This window comes from Podarcis erhardii (assembly GCF_964252035.2).
Source record: "Podarcis erhardii genome assembly, chromosome: 3".
In the NCBI taxonomy this organism is placed as follows: domain Eukaryota; kingdom Metazoa; phylum Chordata; class Lepidosauria; order Squamata; family Lacertidae; genus Podarcis; species Podarcis erhardii.
Window position 1 is genome coordinate 28,197,460 of NC_138507.1, and position 27,025 is coordinate 28,224,484.

Consider the following 27,025-nt stretch of genomic DNA (forward strand, 5'->3'; position numbering starts at 1 on the left):
TCCTAAACGGCTGTGTGGAGCTTTTGACGTCTGGGTTTTGAAAAGCAGCGTGCCACAGAAAAGAAAGAGCCATCTGGTTAAGGTCATAAGTGTATTGAGAATGGCATGGGCGGGAAGTGAGTGGGCGTCGAGCTTCATCCATCTCCAGTTAAAAACAAAAGCCTAAAGTAGCTTCAGTATGTATTTACACAAGGAGAACTTGGCTGGGTTGGGTCTAGAAGGGTAGTAAGGAAGAAGACTAGTTTCAGTCAAAGAACACCACCCACTTCTACAGGTTTTTTCCCCCTTAAAAAAGAAATTAATAGGACTGAGTCTAAGCAACAGCCAAGCAGAAAATTCTTTGGAGATTCTGGGGGTGGTTAGAGGGTGCAAAACTCCTCCCTTGGCTTAAACAAAAAATGCAACCCTAAATGACTTTCAGCTTCATTCTTCTTGCCCAGGTGATGGGGACTCTATTTCCTCAGGTGCTGCATTTTGCAGCACAGGAAGGCTTAAGGGCAACTCCATGTTCCCTGGGCAGTGAGGTAGTTCCCCCACACTTGCATATACAGTGGTACCTCAGGTTAAGAAGTTAATTTGTTCTGGAGGTCCGTTCTTAACCTGAAACTGTTCTTAACCTGAAGTACCACTTTAGCTAATGGGGCCTCCCGCTGCTGCCATGAGATTTCTGTTCTCATCCTGAAGCAAAGTTCTTAACCCAAGGTACTATTTCTGGGTTAGCAGAGTCTGTAACCTGAAGCATCTGTAATCCAAGGTACCACTGTCCAGTATTTCATTCACCAAAAAGCAACATTTTAGCACCAGAGCATCTAGCTCAATTATGCAGTTTCACAACAGCAACAAAATCCTTAGCTTGCAGTTTTGTGCTCTCTACTGCTAGTTGCAGCAGGAATTTGTGCACGCATACAAATTGCTGGTGACAAGCAGCAATCATCCCTTATAGAGCAGGTAACTGGAAAAGTTTAACTATTTTCTGGACCTCCCCGCGGTGCGCCTTTCCCTTCTTACCCACTTGGTTGTGGCTGCTCGAGGTACCTGTTCCAAGCTTTTCAAATCCACGACTGTCCACACAGATCCCTTTGGGGGATCTTTTTCGGTGCCATGTTCCATTCTGAGTAACCTTCCAAGGGGCAGGGGAGGGAGCAAACGAGAGCAGAGCAGCAACTCTTAATTGACTCAGGCAGTGCTCCCTTAGCAAGCAAGGCCTTTTCTCAGTTCACGGACACATTCTAGCTCCAGGAGGAGGCGAAGCAGGGTTGTTGAGTGGTGTGGCCTGGAGACAAGAGGTGGCTGCGGAGAGTTCTGAAAGCCAGTCAGAGAGGCCTGGAGCACTGCCCTGCTCAGGTTTCCCATTGCCTGATTTTTAACTATCCGGATAGTCAACAATTCTGCGGCTACACTCATTCCACATTTGGCTGTTCTTGAGGTTCTCTTCCCTCCCACTTTCTCTGAAGCTTGCATTGTACTTCCATAAACCTCTGGGTTGCCCCAAGCTGGCTGGCATCTCCCTTTTGTGTGTGCATGGGAGCATTTTGGCTACATAAACAATGGTACTGAAAGCCTGAATGTTGTAAATAAAGGGAATGATGGCAAGGGCCCTTTAAGGCAGGGTTTCTAGGAGCGATTGAGCCTAGGTACAAACCTGACTGTTCTAGACTCTTTGTTGTTGTTGTTGTTGTTGAAATCACTGGGTTTGGCTTTACTTCAAACTTTTTTTATAGAATTGCAGCTCTGAGCAGCTCCCTTAAACTGGGGAGGACTAAAAATGCAGCTGTTAAGAGATCTGCCATTTATTACAGTTCAGTACGTTGGTAGGAACTGCTGGAAGATCTCTTTCATTTTTGTGGGTGGAAAAATGAATGGAAAAAGAGCCACACAGAGATCTTTCAGAACTACATAGTCGGAACGAAGTACACATCCTACTAGTAAAGGATCATTATATCACTGAATAGCCCTCACTACATTGGCAACCCCTGAAGTGTTGCTGGAAAGGAGCTCATAAAGGATAATAATCTCCTTGACACATTAGCATAATGTTATCGTTTTTTGGTGGTGTGGGGAGGAAATAGATTGGTCAGCTTAATTCACTATGTTATGTTTTGGAACAGTTTCTATTACAAACCACCCCAATCGCCGCTAAGCAATAGCAAGAGATTCCCGGTGTGTGTGTGTGTGTGTGTGTGTGTGTGTGTGTGTGTGTGTGTTTGAGTACTTAACCAGGGTTTGTGTTTCCTTGTTGTGTCCTGCACCCATGCCTTTCCCTGATTGCTAATTATGTGAGGGTGAGCGGCTGTTGGGGAATCAAACAATCTTTAAATTAAAACACAGTTCACGAGCTGAGAATCCTTTCGGCAACAATTTCTGAAACTGCTTTCCTAGAATATATTCCAGTTTCTCGGCTATTAATCTCACCATCTACAGCCAGTCACTTCCCCTAGTCATGCTTATCCCAGCTTCTTTTAACGGGTAGCCAGCGCTGTGGTCTCTCTCGGGGCAGCTTTGCGAGAGCATCTGCTGCCAGTGCCCTTTGACATGTTCTCCAGCAAACATGTAGCCCTGTGTCCTTTTTAAAGGCAGCATCCCTCTCAGCTCCATCCGAGGCCTTGTATAAGCCACAGCCGTGATTAAAAATGCACTGATGCTTTGCAGGGGAATTACTTGCCAGCCGAGCAGGATTAGCGCGGTACGAAGGTTGCAGAAAAGGACCCGTTTCCTCAGCCCACGTTTCACCGCTGTGTGGGCGGGAAGAGCTTTCCAAGGTTGTCAAGCTGCCTGTTATCTTCTGGTGCAGAGGAAAAAAACCCACACACATAGTGCTGGCCCTGGCTTAGTTGGGCAGCCTTGCTTGTAGAAGAAATGCAGTTGAAACGAGTTTGCAAAGAGGCAGGTAGAAGAGGGCAGGAGCTCCTGTTCACAGAAGGGCTGTAGCTCAGCAGTAGAACACCTGCTTTGCATGCAGAAGACCCTAGATTCAATCCCTGGCATCTCCAGGAAGGGCTAGAGAACCACTGCTGGTCATTGTAGACAATATGGAGCTAGAGAGACCATTGTAGATAATATGGAGCTAGAGAGACATTTGTCTCTCTAGTACAAGGCAGCTTCCCATGAAGAAGAAGAAGAAGAGATTTGGATTTGATATCCAGTTTTATCACTACCCTAAGGAGTCTCAAAGCCACTCACAATCTCCTTTCCCTTTCTCCCCCACAACAAACACTCTGTGAGGTGAGTGAGGCTGAGAGACTTCAGAGAAGTGTGACTAGCCCAAGGTCACCCAGCAGCTACATGTGGAGGAGCGGGGAAGCGAACCCGGTTCACCAGATTATGAGTCCACCGATCTTAACCACTACACCACACTGGCTCCTTGAATGAACTGGTCCCCTGCTCCCTTGCATTTGGAAGTGGAATGAGCAGTGACACCCATGTATGGATGTTGTCCCTCTGTACTCAGTTGTATACACATCCTCATGCAAGGGAATTATTATCGTTGTTACTGCTGCTGCTGCAGTTTATACACCACCCTTTATCAAAAGATCCCTGGCAGTGTACAGCATTAAAAACACATTACAGAACATCGATGATAAAATCATAATAGAAAGCATACTTTCAGACAGCCTAATAATAAAATAATCATCATAATAACAGCCGTCTCCCCTCACCCCCCTACTTTCACAGGCCATAGATTATTTAATAGCCATAGGCCTGGGTAAAGAGGAATGTTTTTGCCTGGCACCTAAAGACATGTAATGATGGCCAGCCAGGCGAGCCTCTCTTGAGAGAGCATTCCACAATCGTGGAGCCACCACAGAAAAGGCCCACTCTCTTGTTGCCACCCTCTGAACCTCTCTGGAATGGGGGACATAGAGAAGGTGACAAGCACAGGGCCTTGGCTGGGTTTGTACCAGCACTTTGAAGTGGGCCTGGAAACTAATCAGCAGTTGCACCAGGATTGGAGTTACATGCTCAAATGATGTCCTAGTTACTTTGGCAATAGAAACAAGGGTGCCCTCTTTCCCTGCCCCAAGCAGAGGGGATTGGAAAAACATTGGCACTAAATGGACACCCCCCCCCAAAAAAAAGTGTAAAGGAGTGCTAAGCAATGTGAACATCTGCTGTGCAATATTCCGTGCAACAACACTAAAAGAGATCTTATTTGTGACAGAGATAAAACAGCCCTCAGCGACATCTATCATCTTTATATAAAAATGCTTTAGCCCGAATGAGTTATCAAGTAATTATTCTGATTATGAGAGCTCATGAGCGGTGTGTTTCATCAGTGCAAAGCATGGGTTTTGCCTTTCTTGTACTATATATTGCTAGCTTTGATGCATGGATATGTCGTACGCCGCCGTACAAGCATGCTACCTCTGGCTATTTATGTGTAGCAACAGCTCATTGTGTTATGCGTTGTGACACAGCTGCCATCCTTGCCCATCTAGCAGTTTACCTCTGCACTAAAAACAACAACCTGGTAATAGTGGGAATGAACCTGAGCTGTTGTTGTTATTTATTTGTTAAATTTGTATACCTACCTGTACGTGTAGATCTCAGGGTTATGCATGGGTAGACCTGTATTAACACAACTGGACTGCCTGCCATGTATCGCAGGGGGATATTCTGTATCCTCTTTTGTTTGGAAGATGTTGGAAAAATAAAATTCCAGCCAACCTTGGTGGGAAGAAGCCCTTTTGTTTTAAATGAATCATTCACAAAGTATACTCATCTATAGATGTGGCTCTCTGAGGGCTAAATGTTGCCATCAGATATGCACGCAGTCTCATTTTAATGCACATTTCTTATGTGCAAGTGGGGTAATATTCTTGATCGCTCTCACAGCGCCCTGTCGGAAATCTCACTGTCCCTGCCCAGCCGGGTCCCAGTACTGTGTGATATGTGGCTGATGATCATTAATGATGCTCCTGTTGGAGAAAGATGTGCTTCTTTCTGTGATCTGTGAGCGCACAGAGCTGTGATGTGCACAAAAGTCCCCTGCCCATATTACTTTCCTTCAGAAGGCTGCTCTGCTTACACAAGGCAATTTGTGTGTATATATATTTCTTTGTTCGTTCCGAATATTTATATCCCGCTGTTCAGCATGCAAGATGATCCCACAGTGGGTTGCCAGTAAAATACCTAACCCAACAACCCAACCCGCAGGGAACACATCAACAAACTCTAAAAATATAAAATGGCAGCAAGATAAATAAATTACACAGCAGCAGGTATAGAGGCCAATAAATCACCCACAGGGCTGTGCAAATAAATAAGTGTTTAATTGATGCCAGCAACTTAAGAGTTGGCATTGTTTGGGTTTAAGAGGGAAGTTGAGGTGCCTGAGAATACCTTTTCCCTTGTCACTGTCTCATTGGAGGAAGAAGAGAGACCATCAAATGAGCAGCGCTTTCTGTGAAAGCGGATGGGAGAGCCTAGTCTCATTTGAGTTATTTGTAATAGGACTGGAATCCCTCAGAGCAGATCCAGTCACCTGAACAGACCATGAAATAGGCCCGTTCTGCTTTAGAGTGTCTTGGGAAGGAAAGATATCTACAGTGGTGCCCCGCAAGACGAACGCCTTGCAAGACTGAAAACCCGCTAGACGAAAGGGTTTTCCGTTTTGGAGGCGCTTCGCAAAACAAATTTCCCTATGGGCTTGCTTCGCAAGATGAAAATGTCTTGCGAGTTCCTGCGGGGGTTTTTCCCTCCCCCCCTTTTTCCTAAGCCCTAAGCCGCTTATCAGCTGATCCGCTGATAAGCTGCTTATCAGCTGATCCGCTAAAAGCCAATAAACCACTAATAGCACTAATCCGCTAAGCTGTCAATGGGCTTGCTTCGCAAGACGAAAAAACCGCTATACGAAGAGCCTCACGGAACGGATTAATTTCGTCTTGCGAGGCACCACTGTACAACTTCCATCATCCCTATCTAACAGAACCCGTGGTCAGGGAAGTTGGGAACTGTAGTCCAGAAACACTTAGAGGCGCAAGTTTGGGAGACACTGCCTTAGTTCCCTCCCCTGAAGCCAAAGTGTAATTGAAATGACCACCTGTTCGTCTCCTGCCTAGCTGTGCCTCTTATTCCCACCACTCCATTCTCTTTAGAGTCTGCAGTTCTTAGCCATTGGGAACATGGGAGAAAGGGAAGGAAGTTGGCCTCAGAGGTACTATAAAAAGGAAAAAGAGAGCATAGCACCAGTTTGCCACATGTGTACATATGTGTACAAGTTTTGCTTACAGTCCCATTCAGCACACCCATTCCTTCCCATCGAGAGAGGCTGAGTGTGAGCAGAACACAAACCTATATGCTTTCCATTTTTTCTGCAACCGTTAATCTCCCAAAACCTGGATTCTCACTTAAAACCTATTAAACGTCATATGAAAGAAAGCTATGGCAACTGGGGGATGGGCGGGTATCTGCTGGTGTGAATGGAGGCTGCCTGAGCATGCATATATGTGTGTGTGTTTTTAAAAGCATGGGTTCGTTTATGTAAAGCACCGTGGGTGGAAACAGCTATATAAAGAAAACGATTATAGCAAAATGCTCTAGTATTGTATCCTTGAAGATGGGAACGGCTTGGTAGTTGCTAAGAGCATTGTGGAAAGAGCTGTGGGAATCCACAGTTCACACCACGAAGGATGAAAACATGTTACTGGTCTTAGAAAATGAAGCTGCCGCAAACTTGGTTTTAAATGTAACTGTCAATAGGCCCTGTGTGCTGGGAAGGGACCATAGAAGTGTACAAAGAGTTCCAAGGATTGTATGAATGAACTTAGTCCATAGCAGCCCCCATGCCACAGTTGATTCTAGTCATGTGACAGGCTGCTGTTGAAAGGGAAAGAGTTCAACACATCCCACTGGGCCAGCTGAGCTGTAGCCCTTAGGCTATCCCAAAATAGCCCTTTGGATCCCTGGTGTCTGATTCTGTAACTCATCAACCTTCTCTTGAGTCTGGTCAAGTCTGAGTCTGGTTCATTCATTCCTGTCAAACTATAGCTTGGTCATCAGGAACGTGTTGTATAGACTTGCACTTTCTGCTTCATAAATGAATATAGTTTGACATGAGGTCTGAATCGGGTAACCAATCACCATTGTTTTCCCCCAAACCAGAAATGGAAAGCACTTCAAACCATGGTTCTGATCCTGGTTTGGAAGCCAACTATAGCCAGTTACAACCATAGTTACTGGTCTGTCATGAAGGTAACAGCAAACTGTGGTTTACCCTGAACCAAGGATGTGCAGGAGGGCATTATTACAGAATGATGCTTACTCTAGTAGGCTAGTGACTTGTTCACGAAATGAAGGTTGGCTTTCCTTTTAAGATGAAGGGTTCACCAATCCTCACATGGCAAACCAAGCTCTAACAAAACTATTCATAGTTTCCCAGCTGGTGTCCAGGAAGTTGGGAGTCTAACCAACCACATGACTGTTTACATCCAATATATTACCAGCCTGGTTAAAAAAGGAATGGACATGTGCAGAGGAAAGGCGCATGATTTCCCCACTGCATGCTTGGTATCAAAACTGTGGGTCAGCCATAACATCTCAACTGGGCCATGGGCAGGTCAGATTTTGTAGGAGCCGTCCGATGAGTGCAAATAGACATTCAAACTGGGGAGCAGAGGCAGGGGTCTTCTTTGGGGAGCAGCCAGGTATTGGAGAAGGAAGATTAATAGCGTGGAAAATGCTTGAGGAAGATCTGAAATAACGCTGCTCACATGAGTAGACCCATCGGGATTTGTACCTTTTGGATGACAGAACAACTGTTATTGTTGAAGCATATATTTCAATGGTGAATAATATTGACAGCCACTGGGTCTGACTTTCTTACAGTGCCTGAAACAGTATGTGGAGATTTTGATCAAGGAAGGCTTAGAAACAGCCATTAGCTGCCCTGATGCCTCCTGCCCGAAGCGAGGTCATCTTCAAGAAAATGAAGTACGTTTCCTGACACGAATTTGTCTTACGTAAAAGTTCAGCTCAGTTGTTATTGCAGATATTTGTGTGTGTTGCCGTTATGTAACTTCTGCTCCAAGCTCATTGTCTATCTTTGCCTGTTATCCCTTTAGTTATCGCTATCATTAATCGGATGCTTGTATCTCTCTCTCTCTCGTTCCCTCTCTCTCTTTAAAACAGATTGAGTGTATGGTTGCATCAGAAATCATGCAGAAGTATAAGAAGCTACAGTTTGAAAGAGGTATACAGCAGACATCCCAGGTGGCCCCAAACTGGGGGTTGTAGCCAACTAAATTCCACTCACAGTAGACCCACTGAAATTAATGTGCCCATGTTCATTAACTTCAAAGGGTCATCTCTGAGCATGACTAACATTGGATTCAATCTCGTGCGTGGAAAATACATTTCCAAACCACGAGGAAAAGGCGCTTTATTTTTATTTTTTTTAACCATGTGGGATAGTCTCCCCACGGAAATTCAAAATGCGCTGTCAATATTGTATTTCCAACAGATGTTAAAAACTTACCTGTTCATCCAGGCATTTATTGATTTTGATTACATGTATTACCACCTATTGTAGACTCTGTTTTAATGAGGCTACAGATACTATTTAACAAGGTTCTTATTTATTTTTCTTACGTCTTCGTTATACGGTTGTACATCACTTGGAACATTTTATAAACAAATGGTATTTAAATTTATTTATTTATTAAACTTCCTGCTTCCCGTTGATATTCCACAGCCATACGAAAGAATAAGATATTGGATATGATCAGGAATTGGCATTCCACTGTGTGTGGCTTGATTCAAGATCAATTCTGCATCTTAAAAACGTTTGCCTTATGCTTGAGTCAGACCATTATCTTCCAAGGACAGGGATTTTCCAGCCCTACCTTGAGATGCTGTGGAATTGAACCCATGCAAAAGGGTTCAATATATACATGCTCCTTCACTGAGCTGTTGCCTTTTCCCAATTGTAGTTTGTTTCCCCTACAGAAGTGCTTTTGGATCCTTGTCGGACTTGGTGCCCATCCTCTTCCTGCCAAGCGGTTTGTCAGCTTCAGGAATCAGGCCCCCAGAACCCCCAGCTGGTACAATGCAAATCTTGCGACATAGAATTTTGCTCGGCGTGCAAATCGAATTGGCATCCAGGACAAGGCTGTCAAGAAAATATGCCAATCAGCTACCTTCCAGGGGAAACAAGGTATAGAACTGTACATTACCAATTGATGTTGGCATAGTTCTTAACACATAACAGCTTCGCTCAGCAGTTGTTTTGTTTTTAAAAAGACTGATTTTCATTGTGATAGCCTCAGGTGTCTCCTTATTCACCTGTTATTTGAGGCCGTTTCTCCCTCCCATCACAAGACTGAAGCAGAAAAAGCCAACTCTGGCAGATAGATTGCCCTACTTCTGAAACCAGGTATATGCTAGGAATTCCTCAAGGTTCTGGAAGTTATAGGAAGTCACCTTGTCAATGTGGGTTACCTTTTGGACTGCGGCTCTTTGCCCTGCTGTTTGGTAAGAAGTCCATGTTCTGATGGAAATATTCCACACCATGGCACACCTGTGTTACTCATTTTCCCTATGGAATTCTAATGCTGCTGATCAGCATGAAAAAAAGTCATGGAGCAGTCCTCCATCGCAAGTAACGTTGGAAGGAGCCCATAATTTTGTGCACAACTTAGCTCCCCGCCCCCAATTCCTGGGTTTATACAAATCAGATCTGGTATTGATGGGCAGACATATTGCTAGTCAACCTGACTTATTTGAGGTTTGTAGAAGCTATTAAAACTGAATGATAAAGATGAAGGATGTGTAGTTTCAGTGGAAATGAAAACCCACCTTTGATCTTGTGGCTGTGTGACAAATCCATGCAGACATAGGAATAGCTTCAGTCTGCGAAAGGGTCATAGTGTTTTAAGAAATGCACCTTTTAAAAACCAAGAGCATTTTGTCAAGAATGAGCCAGTTCCAAGCGAAGGTTTGCAGCCAACTGCAGAAAGCAGCCAGGAACAGAGAGGCTTAGATCAGTGGTGGCCAAATATGGCTCTCCAGCTGTTTGTGGGATACAGTTCCTATCATCCCTGACCGCTGGTCCTATTAGCAAGGGGTGATGGGAGTTGTAGCCCAACAGCTGGAGGGACCGAGTTTGGCCACCACTGGCTTCGATTGTACTTAGGCTGGGCAAAGACCACAGCAGACAAGGGTAACTCTTCCGGACATTGGAATGTCGGTTGCCAAGGGAACAACAGAGCGGGCTGGAACACAGTCAAAGCTCTCAGAAAGCTCAAACAGCCGCAAACAGTCTGTCAGAACGGGAAGAGGTTGGAGCTGATCCAATATCTCCTAAGAGTCGTCAGATGGGAGGGCTGCTAGACAGGAAACAAGATGAGACAAGGTATGAAAGTTCAATATCTTCTGTATAAACCGGAAGGAGTCTTCAGAAGCGTCATCTTGATTGATGATGCTTTGTTAGAGCCGTCCAGAGCTATCTGTTTGTTTTTGCAATAAATCCTCCTTTTTAATTAACAACGCTTACCGTGTTACCAAGCCGGGAACCTGGACTCACGACACATTTCTCCCATAAAATTTCCAAAACATCTCTTCCAGCTCTGCTTATAAAATGGAAGAAGATGATGCACCCATCAAACGCTGCCCAAAATGCAAAGTTTACATTGAACGGGATGAAGGCTGTGCCCAAATGATGTGCAAAAACTGTAAACATGCCTTTTGCTGGTACTGTTTGGAATCACTTGACGTAAGTATACGTAGTTGAGTTTAAGATTGGAAGATGAAATTCCTTGATGCTATCCCTGTAATAAATTCCTGTTAATAAGGCATTCAAAATGTCCATTGATATAATATTCAAAAACTGTAAAGGGAAGCATTGAAATGTTAAAAGTCCCAGAAAATTAGGTTGCCTCTGCAGACATAAATACAGACTGTGTATACCATTACAAGAACTAACATTGTTACAAAAAGTTAGAGTTCATACATATTTATGGCATAAAAAGCGCCATCATCTGGGACAGAAGTGAAAATTTAGGTTGGAGTTACTTTGGCCATATCAGGGTTTAGGCTTTGGCTTAGCTGCTGTTGAAAGCAAATGTAGCTTTGTTTTAGAGATACATTTTTTGTTGCTAAATTTAGGGCTGTTTCTGGGTGGTGGTGGTTTTGTGAATTCTTCTGAATATGATGGGCTGTTTAATCTTTAAGTTTTGGTACTGAATGTTTCGATGCGGGATGTGTTTGAATTGGCCTGTTAAATGTTGATTCTCTGCTGCTGTAAACTTGTTGGTATGGTTTTTGTGTTTTTAAGCAATGAACTGTTTTGAAAAGTTAGGGTTACATTTTTTGTTACATAATGTTGTTTTACTGTTATACCGATGATGGCACCTTGGGCATGGTTTAACTGCAGAAAAAGAGCACAAGAACAAACCCTGAAATGGGATGAACTGGGGAAGGGGTCTTATTTGTACTATCTCAGGTCAGGCATACAGTGGTACCTCTAGTTACGAACTTAATTCGTTCCGGAGGTCCATTCTTAACCTGAAACTGTTCTTAACTAGAGGCATGCTTTTGCTAATGGGGCCTCTTGCTGCTGTGCTGCCAGCACACAATTTCCGTTCTCATCCTGGGTCAAAGTTCTCAACTCGAGGTAACTCTTCCAGGTTAGCGGAGTTTGTAACCTGGAGCATTTGTAACCTGAGGTGTTTGTAGCTCGAGGTACCACTGTATTACCTTTTCCTTCTTTTGTCTTTAAGTTTTTTTGTTTTTGTCTTTTACACTCCTCCTGGCATTAACTCACAGCGCTGAAAGGGCTGCTGCCAATTTTGTAGATTGCACAGTGGCCCACTTCGGCCTAAACCTGTGAAATATGCGTTATTGGGTTCCACGGGGCCCTTTCTGCAGTTAATATTGACTTTGCGCTCCGTGCCATAGAGGTGAGTGGTCTGACTCATTTATGCTGGCTGTTAGCTGCTCTCTGTTCCAAAGGAGCCAACTCAGTGATGTCATTCCACTTGGCACAGCAGCAGAATCCATAGCTTGTGACGTTGCCATTGCATTGTGAAATGTGACTGATGTGCCAAAAGTAGATAGGGAAAAAATGAAAATTGACCTTTGGGGGTGGGGGCGGAAAAACAGGGAGAAGTACCATTCACTCCTCTCTCTCTCTCTCTAGCCTGTGGCAGGATCCTAGAACTGCAGTCCTCTGCACATTTACTTGGGAGTAAGCTCTGCTTGCTAAACCCAGTAGGACTTATTTCTGAGTATGCAATTGGACTCCCAATCGAAATTATTCAGCCCTCATCGCAAATCAGGTTTATTATCAAAATTTGCAGACTTTCAGCTGTTAGCTGAAAACAAGAAGCAATTGAAATAGCTCAACCCAACGGGTGCTTCAAGTAGTTTCCGAAAATTCAGCTGAAATTGCAACCATACCTGCTAAGTGAAAAGGTTTTGTAACCAAAAGGTTTGGTAACCTTTTGACTGCTTGTCAAGAGTCAAGTTCTCAACCACGGCTGAAATAATATATATGCATATTTCCCCCTCTCCTTTTATTGACACTTTACAGGATGACTTCCTTCTTATACATTATGACAAGGGACCTTGCCGAAATAAGCTCGGTCATTCCAGGGCATCAGTTATTTGGCACAGAACGCAGGTAGGTGTCGATCTGACTTTGCATATCTGCTGGTCCTCCCTCCCCCAATTTTCGTCTTATTCATGAAAAAAGTGAATGTGGGGAATTGTGAGTTAGAGGAGGGGAAATGGCATGAGGAAAATGGGAAGTTTTTAAAAAGCAATGTTAGCTGGCTTGCCTCGCATACAAGTATTGCTGATGAAAGCTGATCTGAGGTGCAGAAACAATAGTTCCTCTTCAAGGTGGAGAGACTACAGAGTCACGTTCCAGGAAAATAGAGGCAGTTACCCAACTTGCAATGAGGTGGAGAGTAAGGTAAAATTGGGGTCTCAGTCAGTTATTCTCTGTAGTTTCTGTGGGTCTGTAGCTGCTAGATTTCTGCTGGGCAGAAACAAAACACCCCTGAGAGGTGTTGCAGGATTTACGGACATTAGTCCACAAACCCAAAATGACATAATTTGATCGAGGTGGCCCACAAGACAGATTGATAGCCGTTAAAACCTACCATGTTTATTTTGACATAGAAGAACCTTGGAAGAATAATATTAAAAGAGCAACTGAGCTTTTATTACTACAGCAGGCAATGTGTTGCTCATGCCAAAATTACACTTCAGAGATGATGTATAGCAGGAGATTGCAGAGAGGGAAGCAGACATATTTTTCAGGGGATTCGGGGGAAGCCCATGTTAAGCACAATAATAAATTCGCCGCTCCACAAAAATATAAATATTTGAGGAATTATTGGGGGGTGGGAAGGGAAATGAAATGAAAACCTCCAAATATACTATTATATAATACAGTAAGTAATGCATGCCATTCCTTATTTTGAATTTTGTTCAACAGTACCACCTGCTGGCCAAAAACAAATTGACTTTTTCAAGACCAATAAAGAGAAAGTTAAGTAATCTGAATCTGAAGCAAAAGGAAAGAAAGAAAATTATAAAGTGGCTTTTTTAAAAAGAAGAAAAACCCTCCACCCAAATCATCCCTGTTTAACTTTAAGACAGTTATGTTAGTGGATGTATTACGTCAAACGCTAAAGGCTGCACCTGTTGTACTTTCCTTTAGCTGGACAATTTTATAAATCATTGGAACCATACTTTTCAAGTAGGCCAGCAATTTGGAGATTTTGATCCTCCATGAAACTGAATCCTTATATGCATATTGAACAATACCCTTCTGAATCCCATACCTCCTCATTGGCTACCCTGGGGAGTGCGTAATTCCATGGATAAGCTCAGGGCCTTTCATGAGACAGGTGACAGGAGTGCAAAACAGTTGAAACTGCAGTTGCCAGCCCTTTATTCTGTGTCTCTCTGTGTGTGTGTTGCAACAGTGTGCAACCCCTTGCCACTGAACAGTTTGGAAGGGGGTGGGGAGAACTCTCCCCCAGTCCCCCTTCAAGCAGATTATTTGAGAACAACCGCTGGCATACGTGATCTTCTTTCTTTTTCTTTTTTATCCAGGTCGTGGGGATCTTTGCAGGGTTTGGTCTGTTACTGTTAGTGGCCTCCCCTTTCCTTCTGCTTGCTACCCCATTCGTGCTTTGCTGCAAGTGCAAGTGTAGTAAAGGAGACGACGACCCCCTCCCGACTTAAGGTGGAGTGAAAGTGGGACTGGCTCATCATCGCAGTGCATTTCCTACTCACCCACCCGCAAGTTGCACTTCTTGCACTTGACATTGCGTTGGCCTTACTCACCCTGATTCCCGACGTTGCAGGAGACGCTACGATTCCCAGCGACCTTGCCCGCAAGTCGGTTTACAGAGTGCAAGGCATATCCTGGTGTATTTCAGGGGGGCCAGCGTGAATCAACCTGGGACGTTGTAACACAAGGCTATGTTGTAACACAAGGCTACGTTGGCCGATTTGGAACTGAGACGCTACGGTGTCGAAACAAAGCCCGTTCAGCATATCTATTTGCATCAAATTGAGGTGTTAGACATGTGTGTTTTAAGAATCGCTTACCATTAAAAAAAAAGGAAAATCAGCCCATTTTAAAGTGTGACTTTAAATATCTTGTCTAATGAAACTGAAGTCTCTGTTAATATTTGCCCTGGGAAAATATTGAGCATCCACACATCCCTGAAGCTGTTTCCCATGCAACATTATAAGAACAATCTGGTCACGTACGTATAGGCCAGGAATGTTTGAGGGTGGGGGCTGATGCAGCCCTCCAAGCAAATGTTTCTGCATCCCTCATGCCACCAAATTTGGTAGTGACACTAAAAAAGTAGACACAGCCTGGGGGGAGGGATTGAAACCTTTCTGCCCACCCTAGCACCAGCTAGGGATCCCCTTTTCCCCATAATGGGGAATTGGATATGATTGGGCTGTAGCCCCCGCTTCTCAGCTGATCTGCATGCGTATGTGTGTTGTCTGTGAGCATGTGAGAGTATGGGGAAGCAAGCTGCACCCACCGCTGGCATGGAGGGTTAGCAAAGTGTGAATGCATCTATTAAAAAAGGTTAGCCACCCCTGACATAGGGCATCCTATGCCTATATCTTTTCAATAGGATGCCTCCTAACATTTTGGGAACGTGAACTATTTGTGTGGATGCACATTTGTTCTTTGGAACAGAAAAAGAAATTGCAAACCATTGAGGCTGAGATACACAACCCAGACCTGCTATTATTATCAAGGCTCGTTTTTTTTTTTTAAAAAAAAGATGTTGGTATTCCTTTTCTTTGAAAGTCTGTCCGACATACTTTTCTACATCTCTCTCACCCATTACGTGGCTACGTATTGCATAAATAGGGCTACCTCTGGTCAGGTATCTTTTTATGTACCTAAATGTCATTTTAAGCCAAATAGATCTTCTCCTGAATAGAATGAAGAGGGAAGAAGGAAAGAGTGTTGTATTGGGCCTTACATCCACCTCAGTGCATGAGATGTAAATTTATTTGTACAATCATCTCCACCCTATAGAGTATGCAGATTTTTAGGCTCTCTTGAGTTTGCTTTGTTTTCACTTTTCTTTGATTAATGCAAGCACCCACAGTTGTTGTAATATAAAGAGTCCGTTGAGATTGATAGGTTTTTCAGTCCATTTTTAAAATGGTTATATCTCGTGCTGTATGATACTGTGACAACAAACATTTTGTTCTGTTTGTTTTTAAGCAGCCCTCCCCTCACCTTCGTTTTTCTTTGTTTATCATTTTGCTGCTCTGTTTGTTGTCCTGGGTCTTGCCTAAATTGAGGTGCTGCCATTATCCTGAAGGAGAATGATGTGGACATCAACTTACTATATCGATAGGCTACTCTATGTGAGTCTTTCATGCTGCTTTGGGTGAGAACTGTAAACAGACTCTCTCAAAAGCACGTAGGTTTCTATAGTAGGAAAAAGTATGAGTTGAAAATGTAGTATATAATCAAAATGAAACGTGATCCCGAAGAATGAAGACAATGGGAAATCTTTTGATGCCTGTGCAATGACAGTGAACAGGAGCTAGGCCTACATCTCAGGTAGGTGACAACCAAAAATTTCCAGGCATTAAGTACACAGCAGTGGGGATTGGGCAGGTATCTTGTGAATCTAATGTACATCTGGTTCATGCTGTTCCCCACATTCCAAATAATCGATCCATTGATTGCAGGAGGGAAAGGAACCTGTTCTGTCTATCTTTGGACCTTGTTTTATATACTAATTCGCCCAATCAACAGCAACATATGTTGCTGTGGAGGTATCCCCTCAGACATCAAAGTGAGGATGGTTTGCCTGCTTCTGTCAAGTTGCACAGGCCGTCTTGTATGGAAACACGTAGTCCTCTGCTGTGTTTTCAGCTATTCCGCTTACGAAGTTAACAAATTCACTGCCTGGCTCTCCCATTTCTCACCCTTTCAAATAAAGATGGAGCTGAGGCAGCGAGCATCGGTGAAAAGTGGAAGAGACCCGCTAAGGTGGGCACTCGCTTTCGTTCTCTCTGGTTACCTCAGGTTGCTGACTGCGACTTTGTTTTGTGTGTGCTTGCTTGTGGGTGGTACAGAACCTCCAGAGGAGTTCTGTCCATGTGACGCCGTCAGACGACAAAAAAATCCAAAGTTGCATCACACTAGAAGCAAAATGGCGTTAGAGGCACACTTCTTTTCTTGCCTTTGGGTTGCGGACTCCGTCTTATCTTTGGAAGCCATGCTCTTCCGAACATATCACGTCCTCAAAGAATACTTCAATGAGGGGGGAAAAACCTCCTTTAATATTAAACCAGACACTGAAATCGCTTTTGCATCCTGCATATCAGACACATCACACTATATTTTAAGTTTGGGTCCTTGCTTTGAATCAAGTAGTTGCCATTTGTTGGGAATCACATATTTTGACTATCAGTATTTCTTTGAAATGGGCGGGGGGGGCGGGGCGTGATATAACATGAACTTATTTAAACTTTAAATTTCAAGCCTCTGTAGAGGAACATCAGATATTAGCATTTTTATTGTCATTCTAATGAAGGGTGGACCTCATCTACTGGTATCACTTGTATTTTATTTCTGTACTGTTGCTGCTTTTAGTGCATTGCCTTAAATCCCTTTTAAATGGACATAATGTGTTTTCTTTTGGACAATACTGATGTAAAGCTCATTCCATGGCCTAGGACGTTCCAACCCCTACCAGCTGACCTGGGTTATACTTCTACACATGCTAAAATGAGAGCAGCAACTAGCAAAATGTTCTGCCACACCTGGTCCCTAAACTTTAGACCAAACTCCAGTGTATGCCAAATTGAGCTTCACCCATGTGGGGCAAGTCATTTTGACTGCATCTTTCCTTGCCCACCTATAAACAAACCTCATTTTGCAGGAGTCTTGTGTCTTTCAAGCTTCTCTGGGAAGCGCTTGGGGTACAATTCTAGTTGTCTTCACCTTCAACCCTTATACTATACAAAGTCACCATTTTTCTAATGTTGGGCATGGCAGTGTTTTAGATAATGTTTTATTCTGTATACCTTTGGGCTGCAAAAAAAATAAATAAATCAGAACTATTTAGACCAATTCTTCGTATGCAACGAATGGTCTAGTGTAGTTAGCACAATATCTTTTTGTCTGAAGCAGAGCGACAGAAATTTTGGACATATGAACCATGTTAAGAAATATATACATACAAATACTTGTTTGCAATTGTAAATATTTGGCTGGGAGAGAAAGTAATAGTTTATTTCCTAGAGCTGCTTCCTCTATGGGTTTGGGTTTCTGAATTACTTGATCTTCTTTCAATATCGCACCAATGCATTAGGAATCCATCATGGTTCCATTTTTGATTTTCAGACTGTTCATGCTGCTATGCGTGCACACAATGTGTCACAGTTTTCAGTTCCTTCTCATTTGTTTTTAACGAACATCAGTGCATATACATGCTTGTTGATGTCTCTCTTTTTTTTTAAGTCCACCTGAGGCAATGCTATGATTGCACCAAGATCCTTTGAAGGCCTTTTTTTATCCATACTTCAATTTAAGTTCCTGCACACCAGTAACCTGTAGGAGAGAGGGTGGTACAAAAAAAGTGAACTGAAAACTGCAGTAAATTCCAAAAATAATGTTGAAAAAAGTCTTAAGTTGAACAAGAAAAAAGGGTGAGGGAATGCAGGACAGAGCCAACCCATGGAACTCATCTCTGGTTTTGTGTGTGTGTATCAAAGCTCTTTGGCCTGGTTAGCTTCACAAAGAGATTTCTCCCAGGGACTCTACTGAAGATGGACAATAATGGATTTAGTTGATGGTGATGGCATTAGGGATTTCCAAACAGCTTGTAATCATGCTTACTTACTAATACTCTTCCATAAAGTAAACGCCTGTCATTTGTGTTTAAAGCCCCATGATGGTTCTGGCTTTGTTAATGTGTGTATCTTTCTTAACAAAGATGAGGAACCTTTGGTACAGGTATAGGTATGTGCCCTATAAACAAATCCCTCCCTTACTCATTTTACCATGGATGTATTTTTAACCTTGTATAGAGAAGCACGGAGGAGTCATGCATATGTATAAATGATGTATTTGACTAGTGTAAAAAGAATTTAATTTTTGTTTTCTGTATTTGAAATGTAACTACATTTCGTGCCACTAACACTGTGATGTATAAAAGAGCTGTTGAATGCCTTTGAATGTTGTTTTGTACTTCGAATCATATTGAAGAGTTTTATTTGTAATTTCAATAGATATTTTAAATGAACCTGTCTCCTGTCAGAAGTTTGTTTATTCCCCCCTTCCCTCTCAGCATAATAGCCTTCTCATGGGCTTGTTCTCAATGAGAAGTCAACACAAAGTGATTATTTTTTCAGGGCTATGCATTGGATGTTTTCAACTGCAAAAAGAAAAACACATTTAAGATTTGCATCCTGGTCAGCAATAAGCCACGGGGGCTACTGGTTTATTTCAGCTAAACTATTTTCTTCCATCACATGCAATATGTGCTTCATCTGTCTGGCTGCTTGCAAGAACAATACAAAGAACCATCCACCATGGAACTGAGCAATGATAGAGATTCAGCCACCAGAATCTCTATCAGCAGCTTTAGCTGATAGAGATTCTGGTGGCTCCAACCCTTTCTGTTGTTCCCAGTCAACCCATATCAGAGTGACAAGATTTCGATCTTGCCCAATGTTTCACTAACATCCTACTTGCTACTTCTGCTCCACATAACCTAACCACCTCAAATTGGTGAAGAAATAATAATATTTCAATGTCAAATCTGTCCACAGTCCTGCGGCTGTCAAAAGGCCCAGTTTAAACTTAAAAGCCTGGGGTGTTTCCAATGATATTTTGTCCCAAACTAACCCCCTGCCTGTAAGCAGGGCCTGGTTGCCCCTTCCCCAACCTTGCATGTTTTCTCCCTGCACTTCTATACAGGCTGATTTTGTATGTGTCATCCCCACTGCTATATTTATTTTTAGAAAAGGAGGTGCCAGAACTCACCGTGAATGCCTCCCTTGTTCTCTTATAATGGCAATGGTGCCCACCTGAGAGGAGCCAGAACTGCGTTCCGGCTGAAAAAAAACAAAAAAAAAACTGGTCATCCCTATGTTTAATCCTCAGTCACTCAGTTGATTTTCCATTGGGGAATAAGCTGTATCTTTGAAGCTTGCATTTGGACAGGAAGGTGAGCATGGGCACAGTGACGACAAGTGTGCCTTAACTTTGATCTGCCAAATCGAGATGAAATCATCATCGGAACTCACTCAGTCCTTTATTTTCTCCTTCCTGGAATCAAAACGCAATCATTACTGCTTTCCCCCCAAAACGCAATCATTACTGCTTTTTCCCCATTAACGAATCTCTGCACAAGAGGCACCGCAAAGCAACTTAAAAGGAAGAACCCTTAGGATCATGTAACGACTTTTGTATAGTAAATTGAGAGTTCAACCTGTACCTTTGGAGATGTAAACAGAAACGAGGTCAAAATGCCAGCATGCTCAAGACAGCCATAAGATTTGCAGACATCTCTCTGGAAAATGCTTCGGGTGATATCTAACCCGAAGAAGAATTCCTAGCTTCCCTTGCCTGTCACTCCAGCCCTCTCTCCCAAAACAAGTTTCGCCCCATGCATTCATATATCTGGTAAGCTGGAATGATAGTGGCCAGGCACACAAGGTTTTCCCCTCCCTCATCCATCACCCTGACCTACTTGGTAGCAGTGTGCCAGCATCTAAAGCCGAAGTGGCTGTCAGAAATTTACCCAGGAGGGCTAGGTGAGTGTCATTGCTAAGTATACTGAGGTGCGAGAAAGGGAGGGAAAAGAAGAACAAGGCTTTAATGGGAACCTCACCTCTAGTGATCCCTTGTCCCTGTCACTTATGGAGGAAAGGAGAAGAAGTTGGACTTTTGTTTTGGAGGATTGCGGGTGAAGGCACTGGCAGAGACTTTTTTTGGTATGGGCAAGGGTAGATTTCCAAACCCCTATATTGGCTTAGAAAAATTATTAGATTTCCTTGTTTCCCCAGGAAAATTCATCATTTCCACAACAGCACCTTTGAGAAGTGATTCAGTCTGTTATTTGTGTACACTTATTTGTGAAGATGAATTGACCACTCTAGTGCTATATCAAGTTTAATTTAAAATAAGAAGAATAAAGAAGGGTGCGAAAAGAACAGCCTTTTTGTTTTCAAGCTATGGATAAATAAGGCCTGCCTAGTTTTCACCTCTCTAAACAGAATGCAGCCTATCAGCCATATATTCACACAGTAAACATTTTTTTAAAAATCTGCTTTGCAATCTCATGCAAGCCACTAAAAGCAAGTTTATTGAACCGCTAATAGCCCCCAGTTTTGATATGAGTTGTATTCAGCCTGGTTGGGCAACTGTTGAACAGGTCTCAGTTAAATCAAACCCAATAGATACACAATGAGGGGATTTTTTAAATGAATATTTGGCAAGTAAAGTGTAAAAAAAAATCAAAAAATGTGCAGTTATTACCATGAGAGTGTCATTTTTGTCATTATAATAAATACTTTGTCTAGCCATGCTAGAAATGTGAGCTACCAACATAAAGATTTCCAGGCAAAGACCACCATGCATACATTTTATGCTTCAGTAAATGTTGGTTGTTCATCCTGAAAACTGAATGGCTAAAGGCCCCACAATTGTTACTTTAATAATGCAATTCTGCCCGTTTCTTTTACAAGCAAGTGGGTTTTTAAGCATCTCATATTTTCACTTATTTTGCTAGGAAACCAGCAGGGCGCAGTCTTTACACACATTAAAGTATGTCAAACAGCTTCCTTGATCAAATATTTAGCATGCATCACATAAGAAATAAATTTATTGTAGTGCAGATCCACTAAACATTATTTTGTGTGATAAACATTATCAGTGATCACTTAATCCTTGCTGACAATGAGGCAGGCACATGTTTAGGCTGCTGCAGAACATTGTTAACCCGTCTTTTATTGCATATTAGAATGCTCTGTTTTAGGAAAAATACACAAATGAAAGCGAGTGGGATATTACTTTAACTGAGGTCAAGCACACAAGCACTTTTTGCTTAAGCTGAAAGTGTCCCAAGATGAGAAAATATTTTTTGGAATAGAAGGCGATAAGTATACCCTTTAGAAGACATCTGAAGGCAGCAGGGAAGGGTGTTTTAAAAAAATATTTAATGTTTTACTGTATATTGGAAGCTGCCCAGAATGGCAGGGCCAACCCAGTCAGATGAGTGGGGTACAAATAATAAAATTAATATTAATTATTATAAGGCTGGGTGGTGATGGTCTAAAATAGATTCATTGTGGGGAAAATTGGGAGCAGGGTTTTTACAAACACAACTATAATGGAGCAACAAGATTTAAAATGGAATGTGCAGCCACAGCAGAAGCAGATTCAGGGGACAAAAAAATGTGTGTGTGTGTGTGTGTGTGTGTGTGTGTGTGTGTGTTTCTTTCTGAGGTAAAACATTTGACTTTTAGTATGTAAAGAATGGCAACCTTCTGAGGTGAAATATTGGACCATGAAGCATGACAATAATGGGAGTTACCACAGTGAAACCTTTTTTTAGTACTACTTTCCACCAGGTAACAAATTCCCAAACCCCAGTAATCCATTAATTTGACTTTGTGGTGCTGCATCCACAGCCAAAGGAGATGCACAAGGACACCCATCTCTTTCCATATCTGCCGCCTCTCCCAGCCCTCCCAAGCCTGCTGTTTGAGGCAACTGCCTCAGCGAGACAAATGGTCAGGCCGGCCCTGAAGGGATGGAGACTTGTGGCCCTCCTGATGTTGTGGGACTCCAACTCCCGACAGCTTCAGCCAGAATGGTCAGGAGGGATGGGAGTTGTAGTCCAGCAACATTTGAAGGGCTACAGGTTCTCAAAACATAGTCTATGCTAAGAGGTTTTTGTTGCTCTCCTGAAATGGAAAAGAAGAAATGGCTGGGTATGCTTCAAGAACCAAACAAGTTACTAACTGGGCACAGAATTGAAAAGACAAACATGGTAGAAACAATATGCCTGCTTTAAAATTGGGAGTGGTAATGGAATAATTCCAGCCTTCTCCTACCAAAACACAGTGAAGCACCTTTCATTCTTTGCTCATTGCCCATCAGGTATACATTTGCTACATTTCTTCCCCTAGGCTCAGAATTTACAGATGAGATCCAAATGTGCACATGGACACTCAAATCAATAACATTTTATACATATTCCGCCTAATATTTCATGTCCGTGGGTTAAAGCCAGGCTTCCAACCTGTAGCAGAGACATAAAAAGAAGCCATATGTCTGCACTTTGAATATTTATAAGTGCTCAATCACCCCTTTGTTCTTACGGTTCTGGGTGATCTTTATTATTTTAAGAGCAATTAATCACGTTAAATGTAAAGTAATGCCTTCGATTTGAGCATCAGGATGAGTGCTTTGAAGATGGCCTTGTACTCAAGTTGTGCCTGCTAATAATTTTCTCTCAGCTGTCTCTGTGTAAGAATTATTGCTGGCACTTATCTCTTCCTGAACATTTCCACAGACTGAGCTGGTATTTTATTAGCGTACAGGGAGGGGATGATCACGCTGTCAGCATTAACACATTTTTGGTAAAGCACTTGCTCTCCAAGGTATTTCAAGATAAAAACCTCAGTTTATTCTTGTATTTAAGTTTCTGCTTTTTGTCTGAAATGCAGACTGCTAAATAGAGAAACTCTTCAAGAGCGAGAGTTGTGAGATCGAGGAAAAGCCAGAAGGAAAGGAACATAGATAGGGTTTTTTAAAAAATACATAAATTGGGCATAATCCAAACTCTGCAGGCTCAGACGCAAACATGGGATTCCTCCTATATAGGAAGTGCCTGTTTGCATCTGCGGTGAGCAATACTTTATAATGCAATGTGAAATCTCTGTACAGACATGTGCGCAAGACTCTTTAATAGTATATTGTCTCTTAAAGAGAAATGTGTTTGATGGCACCTTGAGACCGATTTTTAATATGCTTCTATTACAAATTGGCATGACAGGCAACCACCTGCTTCTTCAGATGCTGAATTGGAAATGGGGGAAGTAAAAAAAAAAAAAAAAAAAAGCCAGTTAGAAACAGATCCAGATAAAGCATTCAATAGTTCTTAAAGGGACAATACTAAATACAGTGGTACCTCGGGTTACAAACACTTCGGGTTACAGACTACGCTAACCCTAAAGTGGTACCTCAGGTTAAGATCAGTTTCAGGTTAAGAACGGACCTCCGGAATGAATTAAGTTCGTAACCAGAGGTACCACTGTACAGTAGTGCAAATTATGCCGCGTCTTTATAGTGTGGAAAGAAACCATAACTTCTGTTAAACCCAACAGATTAATATAGTTTCATTTCTGGATGAACTCCTGTCCACATATTTTTGCATTTCATGTGCCCACATGGTCTTTGCCTTCCTAAGAGTAGCTCTGAAATCTGCAACTGTTAAGTTGTGGGTGAACATATCAGACGACACAGCGATTCTTCAAACAGCTCTTTTTTATTCACAGGCCAGGACAGAACTGAACTGAAGGGTTCAGTCAGCCTGCTTATATAGAGCTCCTGTACAACATAATTGTAACAACTTTCTAATTACATGCCAATCCAATCCAACCACTGAACGTCACTTTCGATCCCTTATTTGCATAACTATCTACAGTATCCCCCTGCTGGCCCAGGGTGAGAACTTCAGTACATAACAGCAACACTGTGTTTTGGTTTCGTTTTGTTTTGAGTGTCCTCTGTATTTATATCTGACTTTGGTTCTTGAGTCTTTGCCTTCAGGTTAGGCCCACTTGCCCAATGTCAATTGCTGGTGCACATTTAATGCATGTAATTAAGTACACAACACTGGCAGACATGAAGGTATAAGTCCTATGCAGTGCAATTTTCCAGAGAAAGAGGTGCCTGAGCTCACCATGAATTTCTAAGAGAACTTTGTTCTCTTAGAATGGCAATGACACCCACCTGAGAGGTGCCAGAGCTGAGCACCAATGAGTTCTGGCTGGGGGGGGAGGAGCCCTGGTCCTATGGATGTGATGGATAGTTCACACAGCAATTATGAGTATTGACCTGGGCCTTGAAATCTAGTTATCAAGATTTGTAGTTATCTGGCTAGGGTGGCTTTTAAGGTTTTAAGAAGCTTTCAAATGATACAAGTTGTCATTGTGATTCCATGGATTTGAAGAAACTCAGCCATTAACATTGAACTTATTTATTTATTTTTATATTGTTAACTACGTGTTTAACCCACCATGGATCATATGAGTCCAGGGCAGGTTCAAATGCTGCTAATAATAAAGCCATTCTAATGATAAAGAGCAGGTAAAATGTCATATCCCTAAAATAAATTATCCATTAATCCATTAAGCTCTTGGTGCCAGCCACAGACTAATCTCATCATCCCACAAATGCCCAGGCAAACAGCATCAAAGCCAGTCATGATTTCAGGGGAAAGGCACTCCAAAATCAGGGTGCCACTGCCAAAAAGGCCCCTATCTTGTGTTGACCTGTGATGTGTTTTACTATGGTGGGGCACAATCCTAGGGCTTTATAGATCAATGCCAGCAACTTAAACTTGGCTCTGGAGACTCCAGACCAGGGGTCAGCAACCTTTTTCAGCCATGGGCCGGTCCACCGTCCCACAGACCATGTGGTGGGCTGGACTATACTTTGGAAAGGAAAAAAATGAATGAATTCCTGTGCCCCACAAATAACCCAGAGATGCATTTTAAATAACAGCACACCTTCTACTCATGTAAAAACACCAGTCAGGCCCCACAAATAACCCAGAGATGCATTTTAAATAACAACACACCTTCTACTCATGTAAAAACACACTGATTCCCGGACCGTTTGTGGGCTGGATTAAGAAGGCGATTGGGCTGGATCCAGCCCCTGGTCCTTAGGTTGCCTACCCCTGCTCCAGACAACCAAGAAGGTGGGGTTACATGATCTCTACTTGCGGCCCCAGGCAATACACTAGCAACTTCCTTGGAAGCTAATTGTAGCTAATTCCAATTAGGAAGCAAATTGGAAAGCTGCCACCCCACAAAGCACATAACATAATCAAGGTGGAAGTTGCCAGAGCATGGGATGTTGTGATCAGGCTATCACAAGGAACAGCTGGAATGGGAAAACCAGCCAGAGCTGAGAAAAGGTAGGTCAGCTGTCACCTCGTATGACAGTGATGGGTCCCGGTCTACCCAAAGACCATGGGAGTGAAACCCCTTCCAGAACTGGCTGCCTAACCAGTTCCTGGATCCAAGAACCACCCACCCACAGGCCCTCTATCTTGACAGGATCCAGCTGTAGGACATGATTTATGACGTCCTTATCTGATGAGCAATAGAGACGCTTGAAAGAGTCAAAATGACAGCAGGAAAAATCCCTTTATTTTGTCATGACAAAAAATGGTACAGACACGTGTTTGCCCGATGTCTGCCCCCAAATTCTGAGCGAGCCAGCTTTTTATACATTTGCAGAATACAATACCACCTGATTTCTTGTAAACCACCCGATGTCTGGGAAATCGAAAGTTATAGCAACTTCCTATGTCCTTACATGGGCTTGCCCCCCCTTCCTTCCTGCAATGGCCTCACCAGCCTCACCACACCACGGCAATGTGCATTCCTGAGTCTGCTTATCTCTTTACAACCTTGAATAATAAACATTTGAGCCTGTTCCATCAATGCCGGCCTTGTTCTCCTGATGGATCTCTCCTCTCTAAGAAAGGCCTTTGGGGGGGGGGGTTGCTATGGCCCTACACAGCCACAGTTTATGGGTCCTCATGCAGTCAATTCCTTCATCCGAAATGCACTTGAACAACCTCACCTAGTGTCCAGAAAATTAATGTTAGCGGTGGCATATGAAATGCTCAGGTTACATATGTGGGATGTAACATAAGCAGTCAAATACAACATTTCCTGTTTGCCCAGAGTGGACACACAGGAGAATGTTGCTCCAGCCAGGAGGACCTCCTGTCACACCTGGTCTGGAGCATCCTCCCCCTGCGTGTGACCAGGTAGATGGACATGACCCTGGCAGACCCTATAAAAGGGCTGGTTACACAGCCATCTTCCCCCTTTTCCCTTTTCTGCCTTATACCATCTTGATGCCTTTTGCTGTGTGCTGACACTCAGCCAGCAGCACATGGGTGTATCCCTCACAAAGGATGAACTCACACTTTCCTCTGTAACTACAAGCTAAAGCCTGCCTTCAGGATCATACTGTGAACTGGATGTAAGTAAACCTTATCATTACTTTCCAAAGAAGACTGTTATGTCATTGTTATTTTTAAGAGGGAACTAAAGGGGATTTTAAGGGACACGGGTGGCACTGTGGGTTAGAACCACAGAGCCTAGGACCTGCTGATCAGAAGGTCAGCGGTTCGAATCCCCACGATGGGGTGAGCTCCCATTGCTTGGTCCCAGCTCCTGCCAACCTAGCAATTCAAAAGCACGTCAAGTAGATAAATAGGTACCACTCCGGCGGGAAGGTAAACGGCTTTTCTGT

General features: G+C 42.9%; 1 protein-coding gene across 2 annotated transcripts in view; it reads left to right on the plus strand.

Moving 5' to 3' along the window:
* Positions 1–18,755, plus strand: part of RNF144A (ring finger protein 144A) — a 63,399-nt gene extending 44,644 nt beyond the window's left edge. For both annotated transcript variants that reach the window (XM_081857415.1, XM_081857416.1), the window contains exons 3-8: positions 7,825–7,929; positions 8,128–8,188; positions 8,944–9,151; positions 10,561–10,708; positions 12,527–12,616; positions 14,062–18,755. In XM_081857415.1, coding sequence (XP_081713541.1) covers positions 7,825–7,929; positions 8,128–8,188; positions 8,944–9,151; positions 10,561–10,708; positions 12,527–12,616; positions 14,062–14,193 — 744 coding nt within the window. In that variant the 3' untranslated portion in view covers positions 14,194–18,755. The remainder of the gene's footprint in view (positions 1–7,824; positions 7,930–8,127; positions 8,189–8,943; positions 9,152–10,560; positions 10,709–12,526; positions 12,617–14,061) is intronic.
* Positions 18,756–27,025: the final 8,270 nt, after the last annotated feature.